The 13,528-nt window shown below is 49.8% G+C and overlaps 3 protein-coding genes across 9 annotated transcripts; 2 read left to right on the top strand and 1 right to left on the bottom strand.

The window, feature by feature from the left end:
• The first annotated feature begins 2,263 nt into the window (after positions 1-2,263).
• LOC100833846 lies at positions 2,264-5,631 on the top strand. Of its 6 annotated transcripts, none has more exons than XM_010241865.3 (6): positions 2,299-2,413; positions 2,525-2,594; positions 3,425-3,611; positions 4,258-4,308; positions 4,764-4,815; positions 5,194-5,631. In XM_010241865.3, exons 3-6 carry the CDS (start codon positions 3,483-3,485, stop codon positions 5,400-5,402), a joined length of 441 nt encoding a protein of 146 aa, XP_010240167.1. In that variant the 5' UTR covers positions 2,299-2,413; positions 2,525-2,594; positions 3,425-3,482; the 3' UTR covers positions 5,403-5,631. The 6 variants fall into 6 exon arrangements, with proteins under 6 accessions (XP_010240165.1, XP_010240167.1, XP_003580192.1 ...); XM_003580144.4 differs by having other exon boundaries at positions 2,300-2,413; positions 2,525-2,645; XM_010241866.3 differs by lacking the exon at positions 2,525-2,594 and adding an exon at positions 3,150-3,217 and having other exon boundaries at positions 2,343-2,413.
• A 263-nt stretch (positions 5,632-5,894) lies between these two features.
• On the top strand, positions 5,895-9,876 carry LOC100833341 (probable polyol transporter 4). 2 transcript variants are annotated; one of them, XM_014896069.2, is made up of 2 exons: positions 5,895-6,237; positions 8,153-9,876. In XM_014896069.2, the coding sequence occupies exons 1-2, from the start codon at positions 6,024-6,026 to the stop codon at positions 9,553-9,555; spliced, it is 1,617 nt and encodes a 538-aa protein (XP_014751555.1). In that variant the 5' UTR covers positions 5,895-6,023; the 3' UTR covers positions 9,556-9,876. The 2 variants fall into 2 exon arrangements, with proteins under 2 accessions (XP_014751555.1, XP_003580190.1); XM_003580142.4 differs by lacking the exon at positions 5,895-6,237 and adding an exon at positions 7,365-7,707.
• On the bottom strand, positions 9,840-11,753 carry LOC100831105 (lactosylceramide 4-alpha-galactosyltransferase). Its single transcript, XM_014895688.2, has one exon. The coding sequence runs from the start codon at positions 11,709-11,711 to the stop codon at positions 10,359-10,361; it is 1,353 nt and encodes a 450-aa protein (XP_014751174.1). The 5' UTR covers positions 11,712-11,753; the 3' UTR covers positions 9,840-10,358.
• Between the last annotated feature and the right edge of the window lie 1,775 nt (positions 11,754-13,528).

Below are 13,528 nucleotides of genomic sequence, written 5' to 3'. Positions count from 1 at the left end.
GGCCACCTTGCGGTGTAAAACCCTACGTCCTGTTTGTCTGAGCTCGTATTATCGTAAGATCGAGTGTTTACAAGTTGCCGGGGAAGGGTCCCCGGGTGCTCTCTTTTTTTGGCTAAGTGCTCCTTGCTACTTTTAGCTACTACTAGTGGTGAACTGCTTGTTGGTTGAATGAGCGAACGAACGAACGAAACAAAAACTGAACCCTTTGACTCTTGGCGGGGGTCCTCCTTTCATAGCCAAGGGGATACCACAGGTGCCACGGTGCATGCATGAGCGTCAACCCCGCGGCTAGGGGTCTAAGACCTAAAACTAGCCCTGGGCAGCCATTGTTTGCCCGACTAGACGGATAACGCCCCTCCTGTCGGCTCATTAAATGCGCCGTGCGCCTCACTCCTTGTCCTGACGACCCTGCACACCGGGCGCCTGCCGCGCGCCCACGTGGCGCTGCTGCTCTATTCGCTCGGCCCCGCGCTCGCGGCGGAAACCTGTGCCTGGGAACGCCTCCTCCCGGCAAGCGCCTTCCCGGGAGGTGCCCGGGCAGGATTATTCCCCGAAGCCCCGCTAGCCCTGCCGGGCTGGTAGCTTGCCGGGCAGCCTGCACGTTGCCGCCCGGGGTGAGATCCTCCCGGGAACCCAGCGATGCGACCCACGCGTCGTGCAGCGGTGACACCCCATGTGCCACTGGTGCAACACCGGAGCTCCAAATATGGAGCTCGCCGGCCATGGCCGGCCGCCCGCCGTCCATGGAGATGGGGCCGCCGGCGCGCGCGGGGGGCAGAGAGGAGGAGAGGGAGGAGGGGCTACCTACGGGGCTCGCCGTCGGCCATGGCGTCCAATTTGGGCATGGCTTCGCCGTCGCCGGGGAAGAAGAGCCGCAGCTGGTCCGTTACGACGCGCAGCGCGACCAGCTGCGGTTGTGTTCTGCGTATTTAAACCGCGACCCTCATCAGTGGCGGTCGGGACTTGGGTGACCGTTACTGATAATAGGGGGTACATCAGTAACGGTCGTTTTAACACGGCCCGTTACTGATGTGTGGGCCGAGAGCGACCGTTACTGATGTGTGGTTCATCAGTAACGGTCGTCTCTTAACCGATCGCCACTGATGTATGGCTGGGCGGGGACGGACAGATCCCGCTCTGTTCATCAGTAACGGTCACGGCCGCGACCGACATTGATGTTGTTCATCAGTAACGATCGCGTCGGACCCGTTACTGATGTGCCGTGACATATAGACCGTTTTGTAGTAGTGCCAGCATCATCCCTTCCTCGTACTCCACCGCCCACCCGGCACCTGCCGCCTGTGGTACCACGCCCTCCACCCGCCCCACTCTGCTGCTGCCCCCGCCTTCTTCTTCCTTGTCTCCCGCGGCCGCAGCTTCATCGCGTTGATGCTGTACCGCGTCGACGTCACCGGCACCGTCCCGTCCGTGTCGCCGCTGTGCACAGATTTGCACGTAAGAATGATTTGAGGTTTGCCATAGGGGCATAGGGCATAGCTTTTGATAGGCGATCCAGTGTACCTGTAAACCCAAACGTGCAGCCCGGCGCTCATGAGCTTCTTCAGGATGGGGAGAATCGTCGCCGGCGAGTCGTTCCATTTGCTTATGACCTCACTGCGACACACCACAACACACAGTTCGTCCACTCTGATTACCTTTATTGCATCCTTAAACAGCTTACGCAAGCACCGTAAAACATACTGTACGCATGGATGTTAAAACCGTGTGTAGCTTTGCAGTAGAAACGTACTGTACTACTAGTACTAAACCGCATGGCAACACAGGAGAATCAATGCAGATGCAAGTTGCGACATCAGATCTGAGGACGTCATCCGCCATTAAACATTTAGGGGCCGTTCGTTTGCTCCCAGCCCGGCCGGGATCAACTGGTATTTTTTAAATTGTAGACCAAATTTCCATGAATCCCTTCCGATAACCACCGGAAAATCTGCAACCGAACAAGCCCTTACATGGCAGCAGGTGCATGCAGATGCATGGGGGCTGAGGCTCAATCCATCAAGGACTGAACTATGGGACGCCCCACAAAACTTGCGTACGGCGCCCGTTAAGGGGCGACCCACCCGTTAAGGCGCGCGGGCGCAGTGCGAGCGGATGCGGCGCGCAGGGCGGCTTGGCGAGCGAGCGCTTGCGGCACGTGCGCGAGCGAATGGAATCGCGACCTGCATTGGAAGGCTCGGCCCCAGCGCAGCATGGACTTCCATCGTCTGGGCCCAAAAAACGGTAAAAAAGCCCATAAATCCCTGTCGCTATCAACCTATACCATATCATTCGCTCAAAAAAAAAAAAACCTATACCATATCAGGCTGCCGCGACCAGTCCCCATCTCCCTCCCCGATACGGTAGCCGCCGACCATCACCACCTACCTTCCCCGTTATCAGGTGACGGCAAGAGGTAACCTAATCGTCTCCTCTGAGCCCCCTAGTCCCGTCCCTACTCCCTCCCCTCTCGCTTTTGCTGCTGCTGAGTTGCTGGCTTTCTGCTGTTTTTTTTTTTTACCACAAGCTTTCTGCTGCTGCTGTTCCTTCCTTATGGGAGGCAGCAAAGACCACGTTATGAAGAATTGAGGAGTGAGGCATGGCAAATACTCTACTATCTCCATTCTATGTTAATTGGCGCGGATTCAGTACAAACTCTCTGTCACCCTCTCATCTAAATTTACGATTATCTTTATCATGTGTTTTTGAAAACACTTATATAGTCGCGGAATCCCACTATCGCTGTTTTTAGAAAATGCTGTATCCCCATGTCCGTCTGTGTCTCTTATGGTGCAAGCAATTGCTTTTCACGGATCCGTTTTGCCTCTGCAAGTTGAATATTGTTTGGATATTTGGCATATTGTAATTGCACGAGGTTTATAATTGGATCAGCCGATGAGCTACACAATGTATAATTTTGTTCTCGTATGGATCGATCCATTTGTGTTAAGCAGAGATATATATCCTTTTTTGTATTAAGTATAGAGATATTCTTATTGAGTACACACCTTAGCATAGAGATATTCATGCATGTAATTGGAGAAGACAAACAAACAGATAAAGGGCTCAGTGTCTCTGGTTGGGAGCTGATAGAGACAAAATAGATGAGAGGCGTGTATATCATTTGACATGGGGATATATTTTGTTAACAGTTGGCACATGAAGAAATTGGTATATGATCCCCTGCAAGGCAAATGATATGAGACACATGAACTTTAGGGCAAGTATCCATTCTCCCTTATAAAGAAGTTGTACCATCAGTAATCCCTCACTGTGGTATCTTAGTTTATTACTAGCCGTAAGCACAAGGGGATTTAAGTGATGCACTTTTTATCTAGGGAGTGCTGTGTTGTGTATTCACCTAGTGTAAACAAAATTCGTGGTAGTTGCATCTTGTGCGCTCATCTTCTGCTTCTGAACTCTGCAGCTAATCTGGTTGGTAAAGTGCGGGATTTACTACTGTATAAGTCCAAATCTTCTTGGGGATGGCAAAGGAACACGAGAAAGACGAACACATCTGTGAAGAGGAGGAGGAAGAAGAAGAATATATCTTGCTAGAGTTGGATGATTGCCTTTATTCTGACATACAACCAAATGCCCCGTATATACTCTCTGTAAGTTGGTTTTTCTCTGTGTCTGCAGGTTACAGGTACAAATAGACATCAGACTCTGGTGTCTATCTAATAATAAGATGCGGTGGCTCCAAATTTTGAAATTTGCTATCTCTATACCATTGATATCAAGAAAGAGTTTGCTTGAGATTTGGTTATGTCAGAAATGTTCAAATCCAAACAAAGTTTAAGGCATTTTTTTTGTTTAAAGTGAATATGAAACTGTAGGCTGTGTGCTGATTATCTAAGATGTTTTTTGCCATTAGTATGCTACTACCTGCTACATGAAGGGACAAGATATTGTTTCTTGTGTTTGGAACAATTTTTCTTCCAATTTTTTTGGTTGCTATGGTCAATGGATACCATTATCAGACACAAAATCCTGCGTAGTGTGCGTCTATGCCTCTATGGTAGATTCAAAGAGAAAATCTAGGTATAATTATGTCAGGAGATGCTAGTCTGTCAGCATGTCTGCAACTCATTTAGCTTTTTGATGCCTATGTGTGGTTCCTTGATTCATGGATGGAAAAGGTCAATGCTATCTTTGCCTGATGTTTAGTGATTGACTTATTTTCTTATATGACATATCTGCATAATTTTGTTTACCGCCTTTATGTGCACTTCACTAAGTTTTTGTAATGTTTTTCAGGGTTTGGATACATTGACTCCTTCCTTGGTAGTAGGTGATGGCCTGAAGATGGTGAGTATTGTTCATGTTATGTTTTGCTTTTGAAGATGTTTATTTACCAGCTTAAGGAGCACTGTTTATGTTTTTTCATATTGTTGCAGTCTATGTTTAACAATACCTCTGAGATGTGCAATGTCAGTTGGTTGTAGCGATAGATTCATTATTGGAGATTGTCTGGAGTATTTATTCAAGATTTTTTATATAATAACTGTACTTTGTTTCTGTTGAAGTTCTAAGAGAACAAAATGGAACTAAGTTGTATTTGAATTCCATACAATATTTATGCCAGCTTTAGCACTAACAACTCGCAGCGTTTGCTGGTGTTACTTGTACCACTAAACTTCATTGGTTTTCCTTCCCTTCTGATAATCTCAGCAGTTTTAGTTTTTGGAATCTGTACTATAGGGCTTCCAATTGTGAACCTAATTGCTGAGTTAGCTGGTAGCTGATGCCTTGTTTAATGACAGATTGGAGAATACGAAGAAACTGTTGGCATATGTTATTTATTTTCAGAAAGTGGTAAGTGCTTGCACTGATAACATTCCTGCTCCTCTTTCTTTGCAGCAAACATTTCTTCATAGCCTGTTAAATGTCATGCAGGCACTCTAGTTTATTATACTTATCTGAAACTATGTGAATATGCTGATGTTGTTTCCTGAAGATTTTAGATGTTTGTTTTAAATGAGATGCCCATATTTGCACATATACCCACGTTCTTGAATCCCTTTAATGAGTATAGTTCGAACCAGAAGAAATATGTATGCACTGAACTTCTCAGAAAGGCAGGTTAACACCATTCTGCACAATTCATTAGCAGCCCAGAATTCCACACGCTCACATAATGTGATTTTTACATTAGATTCATTTGGTGTTTTATTCTGTTCCTTACCGTGTCAGATGCTCAACCAAAACCCATTCATGGCGAGGCGGCACGTGCTAAAGAAAACAAGGACAGGCAAACAAGCAGCAGCAAGGAAGGAATGAAGGAAGCAGCACCCAAGGAGGTGAAACATCTCGCGAGCGTTCAAAAGATCCTCAAGTTCCGGTCCATCAACGATGATTATGAGCACCCTAGAGCATATAAGCATAAGGACAAGGGATTTTGAAACAGAATATGTAGCTGCTTTCCCTTCTACGCCTGCAGTGTACAGCAAGTAACCCCGTTGACCCTTCAAACAGAACGCAAAGATAGTACGGAGTACTACATTTTAACCTTGATTATCCTCTATCTTGAGTTCACTTTCGACATGTGATTCTGGCAGTGCTCCCTTGGTTGTCTACTCTTGTAACACCGTCTAAAACCTGATAAACATGCAGTATTTATTTTCCTTTTAATCCGTGAAGCCATCTGATACATCAACAAGAAGAGTCGTTGCCCTCCCGGTACATTTGCACGACTAGCCGGAGGACCAGTCCTCGGTCACGCGCAACCAAAACGGATCTGAACTTCTAAATCCTTCTAAACATGAAGACCGGAATCTAATAGTGATTCGAACTACAACCTTGGCCACTTGCAGCATAGAAAACCCCCAAAGCCCTGCCGTGAACGTGGGGGAGACTAAAAACTAATCGCAAAGGTCTTACTAATAGCATAACAAAACTAGCCAACCCAAGCAAAAAGGCAGGAGTTCATTTGAGCTCCTGCGCTAGATCTGAAGAGGAGGACCATACCCATTTCTTCCTCCTAAGTTCTAACCAAAACAAACAGAGCAGAGCAGAGAGGATTGATGATGACAATGGAGTCGGTGAAGGTGAGGTCGCCGAGGAGGAGCAGCAGCGGCAGCAAATACCGGAGGATGGAGCCGGAGCTGGAGGAGGAGATGGACGAGGCGGAGTGGAGCCGCAGGGCCGCGGCGGGGAGCCTCGGCCGCAGGAGGGCCGGGAGGTACGTCTTCACCTGCGCGCTCTTCGCCTCGCTCAACGCCATCCTCCTCGGCTACGGTCAGCGTCAATTCTCCTCTCTTTCTCCCAAGCAATTCGTTTCTTTCTTCTCCTCCAGGAGAATGGAATGGAATTCATCTTTGCGTATGTCGGGGTTTGAAATGTTGAATGCAACGGAAGCGTGGCCATAACGCGAATACGCGATACGGTGCCATGCACGCAAAGCTTATGCCTGCTATGCTCCGGCCGTTTAGAGGTTGTAGCAGAGTCCTAGGAACTCCGAAACATGCCGTTTGTCCCCCGACAAGTAATACGTTTATGTTGGCTCCTGAAAGCTGGAATTGTGCCAGTTCTTGAGTTGTCGAGTGTTCCTGTAGCAAGAACTGCTGGGTATCGTCGAAGGCCGAGTTTGGCAGATTCAGGTAGGTGGAACCGTGGAAGCATCTGACGACGGGAATGGAGGAGGGGACAGCTATTGCTGTCATGTAGTAACGGGGAACTTTCTGAGATTGTTGGTTCCTACTCGTACCGGCCGGAGGGTCGATTGGTCCGAACCACCTGGCTTTGCTTAAACTTGCAGGAAAGCGACATCTGGTTTCAACCAGAACCAGTAGAGCTCGTCTGACCTCGCCACTCGTCAAATTCAGGGCCGCTGTGTGGCCAAATGGTAAATCCCAAGATAATCCTGCTGATCGCACCAGATTTTTTTTTCACCCGGCTATCTGGCCCTGCCACCCGGCGAATTTAGGCTGCGGAAGCTCATCCCATATTCCCACGATCAGATTCAGGACAACGGTTAAACACGCAAATGAATAACCCAATTGTACTCCGTCTAAATTACTCCACAATGCAGCATAACTTAAACACGCAAATGAATAACCCAATTGCCACGGTCCCTTTTGCCGGCAAGGGCGGGGTCCAAGTCCAGCTCCCACTCTCCCAGGACTTTTCCATGTCAAAACCGAGTATTTTGACCCAGACAAATCCGACAAAAATATCAAACCGAACCTAACACAGTCTCCAAATTTAATTCTAGCCCTAAAGCAACTCAGGGCAGGGGATTAGAGATAGCTGTGGAAATACATTCAGTACTCCGGATTAACACGAGAAAGAGCTATACGAAATTAAAAATACATTTTCGCACCTCCTCCTCCAGTAGGAAAGTAACAGGCAAGCGGCGAGGCGGAAGGAACCGCGGAACACGTCGGCATCCCCTACCTTCCTCGCGCGGTCGCTGGGGTCGCACCTCATTCGCCTTTCATGACCCCCAAACCCGGCGCCATTCCGCCGCGAGAGCAGCAAAACCGCGTCGCCGGCAGCGCGGGGGCGGGGCGATGGCGGGCGCGGCCTCCAATGGCAGGAGCAAGTACGCGGTTCTCGATCCGAGCGGCGGGCCGGAGGTCGACACGGCGGGGCCGGAGGCGCGAGGGCGGAAGGCCTCGGCCTCGGCGTCCGAGAGGAGGAGCAAGGAGCGGTTCGTGTACGCCTGCGCCATCTTTGCCTCGCTTAACGCCATCCTCCTCGGCTACGGTGAGTTCTCGCAGTGCCGCCGCGGGCGACCTCGGGGATCCGAGCTTACTGATAGAAATAGTGTGTTCTCCATAAGTCTCTGCACCCGGGCGTGACTGGAATCGTAACAGAAATTTGGAACTGCTAGTGTATTGGTACTTTTTTCATGCCTTCGAGAGGCAATCTTCTCTTGATTTTTATTCCGAACGTTACACGGAAGGTGGAATCTGGAAATTGCAGCATGAAGTTCTTATGATTTTATCTCGATGTTATGTAACTTACAGTTATGTAGTAGATGATTTACAAGTGAGGTTCTGATCCCTGCTTGCCATGAACGTGGAAATCAGCATAAACATGACAATTTAGTTTGTATGGCTGCTATGCTATTGAATTTCTTAGGTATGAAAATAAGATTGACCGTTGTCTAACTCTTTTGTTAACCCAAGACTCATGTGGCTACCTGCAGATGTTGGTGTCATGAGTGGTGCAATCATCTACATCCAGAAAGATCTCCACATTACCGAGTTCCAGCAAGAAATCCTAGTAGGTTGCCTGAGTGTGATTTCTCTCCTGGGAAGTCTGTCAGGAGGAAGAACATCTGATGCAATTGGCAGGAAATGGACAATGGGCCTTGGTGCAATTATCTTCCAGGCCGGTGCAGCCATCATGACATTTGCCCCTTCATTCACTGTGCTCATGATAGGGAGGCTTCTTGCCGGGGTGGGCATCGGCTTTGGCGCCATGATATCTGCTGTCTACATTGCTGAGATCTCCCCCGCGGCTGCACGTGGGACTCTTACGTCCCTCCCTGAGATCTGCATCAATTTTGGGATCCTCCTCGGCTATGTTTCCAATTATGCTTTCTCGGGCCTTTCTGAGCACATCAGTTGGAGGGTTATGCTTGGTGTCGGGATCCTCCCATCTGTCTTCATTGGCGTCGCTCTTTTTGTGATCCCTGAGTCCCCTAGGTGGCTGATGATGGAGAAGAGAGTTCCAGAAGCGAGGGCAGTGTTGCTTCAGATAAGTGCGTCAGAAGCTGAGGTTGAGGAAAGGCTGGCTGAGATTGAGGAAGCGGCAAATATTATGAAGTCGGTGAAATCAGAGGACAAGGCAGTGTGGAGGGAGCTATTGAACCCTTCTCCTGCTGTTCGTCGGATGCTATATGCTGGCTGTGGTATTCAGTTGTTCCAACAGATCACTGGAATTGATGCTACTGTCTACTACAGCCCAACAATTTTCAGGGATGCTGGGATCAAGTCTGACCAGGAGCTTCTTGCTGCAACAGTTGCAGTTGGGTTTACTAAGACGATTTTCATATTGGTTGCAATTTTCCTCATTGACAAAGTTGGGCGCAAGCCTCTTCTTTATGTGAGCACCATTGGCATGACTGTCTGCTTATTTGTCTTGGGGATTGCACTTACGTTGCCAAAGCATGCAGTGGGGCTTATTTCTCCAAGTGTTGGGATTGACCTAGCAATATTTGCAGTCTGTGGGAATGTGGCATTCTTCTCAATCGGGATGGGACCGATATGTTGGGTCTTGTCTTCAGAGATATTTCCTATAAGATTACGAGCTCAGGCATCAGCACTTGGTCAAGTAGGTGGTAGAGTTGGCAGTGGTTTGGTTTCCATGTCATTCCTCTCCATGGCCCGTGCTATATCTGTGGCAGGAATGTTCTTCGTCTTCGCAGCAATCTCAACTGTCTCTGTTGCGTTTGTGTACTTCTGTGTGCCGGAAACTAAAGGGAAAACTCTGGAGCAGATTGAAATGATGTTTGAAGTTGGGAAAGAATCGAGAGGAGGTGAGGTAGAGCTTGAGGATACACAACACTTAATACAGGATGGGAAGAAGTCTGATTCTCTAGGCTGACATAATCAGTAACAAGAAACTTCATGTGATTCCATGTTCCAATGTTGATCAGGCTGCATCTTGCTTCTGTCACCAACAGGATTCTGAACATCCGGTTCGAAAATGATCAACCTGCCTTTAACCACTGCCGGTTTAGAGAGCTCGACACCACTTTAGAGGGCATAGGTGTAACATAGATGAAATTGTTCATGTTTTTAGTGTAAAGATATCCCAAATATGACCTGGGAGGGACGACACATGAATGATGTTGTATCTGGTGGTATCTTCCACCGACAAAAAGAATATAGTTGATGAAGAATTCATTATATAATTTGATGATAACTCATTACAAGTGTACCATTTTTTCAAAAAGAAAAAGGAATATGCTAGTGATATAGAGCAAGTGGTGTGGTTTCCATGTTCTCCTGGTTCGTATTGAATTGGTTCAATCCGAACCAAACGAAGCCATCTTGAATGGTCGAGGAACTTCAACGATACAGCCTCTCTTTTTTTCTCAAAGATCCAGCAATTGCTGGCTTTTCATATTATAGCAGGAGTTTAATTACAACACCCGAAGGTGCAAAACAAGGAAGAAAAACCAGAAAAATAGAGGGAGGGAACCTCTCACGGTGGCTCCCAATTCAGGGTCCCAAGGTGAGTGTTTCCGGCCAGGCGCCAAAAAGTTATCGTACCTTCGTTTCTTTGATCGGGATGGGGAAGCTGTACCAGGAGCACTCTGGTACTCTGGTACCGTTGGATGCACATGCACCCATCTTGAACGGCCGAGGCACTTCTCAAGCACCGGAGTATGAAATCATGTTGATTCAGGACACACTTTTCCCCTTGAGGTACCCTTGCATGGAGGAATTGCAGAACAAGCAGCTGTCCGCAATCAATCTTCCGATCACGCTCCCCTCCTCCACCTCCATCCCCCTGCTCTCCCTGTTCCACAGATGGATGCCAAAGCTCTTGCCTTTGATGCTATCCACCTTGGCTTTCACCCACTTCTCGCCCTTCCTGTCCTTGGGCGAAACGAAGAGCCCGCCGATCCTGTTCCAGTCCACGGGGTAGAACGCCCGGGGCGGCAGCACCGTGACGCCGAGCCACGGCATCATCCGTCCCCGGAGCCTCGCCACCACCCTCGACACCAGGTACGGCCCGTTGTGGCCCCATTTGCTGCCGTCGAACGTGGCGGCGAACTCGGCGATGAACTCGCGGAGCAGCGGGTGGCCCGGGCGGTCGAACACCATGACGGCGTTGTTGAGCCGCGTCCACTCCCCCGTGGCCGCGTCCACGGCCTGCGCGCCGATGGCGTTCCGGGCGCCGAGCTCCATGAAAGGCCTGAGCACGACGACGTCGGCGTCGAGGTACACGCCGCCGTACTTGTAGAGAAGAGCCAGGCGGAGGAGGTTGGAGAGGTTCTGGCCCAGGGGCACGCTGCCGGGGCTGACTTCCCCGCGGCGCACCGAGGCGAGCCAGGGCTCGGCGGGGGTGCCGGCCAGGAGGTGCGCCAGGTCAGGGGAGAGCGCGGCCACGCGGAAGCCGCGGTCGGCGAACGGGCTGAGCTTGGTGGCGCCGTCGGGGGAGTCCATGGTGTCCGAGGCGATGAGGACGCAGGCGTCCGGGTGCCACCGGAAGAGGGTCTCCAGGACGAGGGGCTCCCGGCTGCCAAACTGCTCCAGCGGGGAGAGCCACGTCATGAAGAACCGGCGCGCGCACGGGCGCGCCGGTGGCTGCGGAGCGAAGAGCTCGGCCGCGCGCGACGCGAACCGGCGCGTCCGGGGCGTCTGCCTCAGCAGGAGCTTCACTAGGCTCTTGTTCCGCTTCTTCGTGGACGCCTTCTTGCTGTTCGTCGTCTTGACGACCACCAGAGGAGGAGGCGATGGCGGCGATGAGGATAAATGGAATGCTCGCAGGGTCTTGTCCATGGAGGCATCGAGGCTAGTAGCAGCAGCACTGGGAGGAGAAGTGGTGGTCGTGGCATTTGCTGACCTCGAAGGCGACTGCGGGAGGAGGGGGCAGAGGAGGAGGCTGAAGGTGGTGTGCGACAGGAGGAAGACGAGGGAGAAGAGCAGGAGCAGGACGGGGAGTGAGAGGGAGAGGAGGAGCAATGGCTTCCGAGGGGCCGGCGTCATCGCCGGAGAAAAGAAGAGGGTTGCAGCAGGAGGGGTGGCCATGGCGGTCTTGGTTCCTTGCGCTACGTGTGCAATGGCTAGCTGCCCCCGTAGTTGCCAAGTAAACTCTTGTTAATTTTGCTTCCCTGTCTTTGTAACATGGGAAGGGAGGGAGCGCCATCCGCATGATCGAACAGCTGCTGATAGGTTAAAATTAAGTACACTTGCTTTGCTGTTCTACGAAGGATTTGTTTTACTTCGGCTGCCTGTCGTTAGTCTCGTATACATGCATGCATATGTGTGCGCGTCCTCTACTACCGTTTACGATAAAGGATTGACCCAGGTGTGCCCTTTGCATGAAATTAACTTGTGCTTAGTGATGGCTCAAATGAGGACGAGCACATGCTGGCCGAGCATTAGTTCATTTTTACTTTGAAACTATGGCCCAGAAATAGTCAAGTAGCGCCGCACTTGGGAATTATTACTTACTAATGAGATCGACTTCCACGTGATTCCGGGATATCTTATCAATGGACGATGCTTGATCAATCCAGCGTGTTTCATATAATTGAAAATACGCATGTGCATGTCAACGCTTTGGTTATGCAACTGTCCGGGGATTGGAAAATACACACCAAATAACCAGGGTACAGAGCACGCCGTGTCGGTGTGTATTGTTTCCCCACCCTCACTCTGTGGGTCCTTTTTTTCCCGGTCAAGAAATAAAGAAATAATACTAGCTCAGTCACAATTGTTTGAATTTTTTTGCTATAACTGAGCCATCTGAATTTTTTTTATAGATCAGTCGATTGTTTAGCTGTTGGATTTGGGTAGTTTAGACTTTTCGCGTCCAATATTTTTTCATAGGCCTTAGGCCTGACCGGATGAGGCCCATGAAACCCAAAAACTACCGATCAGCAAAAAAAAGCAGGGATACATCGATCGATCTCCAGACGTCGGCATCATCGTGAAATAAACGGAGCGCCGCTCCGTCCTGTGCCGTCACCACCCCTTCAGACTGTCACCGTAGTAGACCTCTCCCTGGTCAGGCTGCAACCATAGAGCTCTCTCTCGTCATGCTTGCCGCTGTGCACGCCGCCTGGAACCCCAGCCCTTCGCTCCATGCTACCATACGACCTTCGCCCGGCCTGCTCCAAAACAGGCCGGCGGCACCAGCTCCGCCCCCAGGTTCCTCTGCTCCAAAACAGGCCGGCCGACTCCGTTCCTCGTTTGGCACAGCGTGAGCGGATGAGGAACGACTCGTTCCGGAGTTTCGAGCGACCGAGACGATGAGGGAGAGCTCGGTCAGATGGGCCTGGGTCGGCATTTTTCTGCAGGAGTTTTTTTTTTCGTGTCGTGCGCGATATTTTTTGGGACTACGTACCGATTTTGCCCTTCATCTAAGTACCAGTCCGTTTTGATACTCCTGTTTTTACCCTCAGTATAAATTAATGTGGGCTTTCGGATCAAATAAAATAGACGCCTCACAACAACTTGAAGGCACCGTAAAAGATCTCAAGAAAAAAAAGGAAGATGGTTAGCATGACAAGCACACGACGGAGTTTCAGCTTTGGACAGTACGCACGGTAAGGAGTGAAACCTACGTAGGTGGAGTATGAGTAGTAGTTTGCTCAAACAAATGGCATGATGCCATGATGGGACGATCGATGAGTAGATCGGCAAACCTAGATCCTCTGTGGTTCATCATCAGCATTGCACTCCTTACGTCGACGATTCGTTAACCCGAAACACTTCATACAGGAGTAAGAAAAGTTAACATCCAGGACCCAATGGTTACTTCTACGTCCGCTACTCCGTTATAAATACCATGCAAAACAGAACACTCTAGTTTCAATCTGGATAGAACATTCTTTTAAGCC

Source organism: Brachypodium distachyon, chromosome 5 (assembly GCF_000005505.3).
Source record: "Brachypodium distachyon strain Bd21 chromosome 5, Brachypodium_distachyon_v3.0, whole genome shotgun sequence".
NCBI classification, from domain to species: domain Eukaryota; kingdom Viridiplantae; phylum Streptophyta; class Magnoliopsida; order Poales; family Poaceae; genus Brachypodium; species Brachypodium distachyon.
This window is presented reverse-complemented; position numbering and strand designations above follow the sequence as displayed.

Excerpts from the sequence above, each read along its gene's own strand:
- LOC100833846 (XM_010241863.3), top strand. The coding sequence starts at position 3,483 with ATGGCAAAGGAACACGAGAAAGACGAACACATCTGTGAAGAGGAGGAG. Across the intron at positions 3,612-4,257 it reads ATGCCCCGTATATACTCTCT|GGTTTGGATACATTGACTCC; the intron begins GTAAGTTGGTTT and ends AATGTTTTTCAG. Across the intron at positions 4,309-4,763 it reads TAGGTGATGGCCTGAAGATG|ATTGGAGAATACGAAGAAAC; the intron begins GTGAGTATTGTT and ends GTTTAATGACAG.
- LOC100833341 (XM_014896069.2), top strand. The coding sequence starts at position 6,024 with ATGATGACAATGGAGTCGGTGAAGGTGAGGTCGCCGAGGAGGAGCAGC. Across the intron at positions 6,238-8,152 it reads CGCCATCCTCCTCGGCTACG|ATGTTGGTGTCATGAGTGGT; the intron begins GTCAGCGTCAAT and ends GGCTACCTGCAG.
- LOC100831105 (XM_014895688.2), bottom strand. The coding sequence starts at position 11,711 with ATGGCCACCCCTCCTGCTGCAACCCTCTTCTTTTCTCCGGCGATGACG.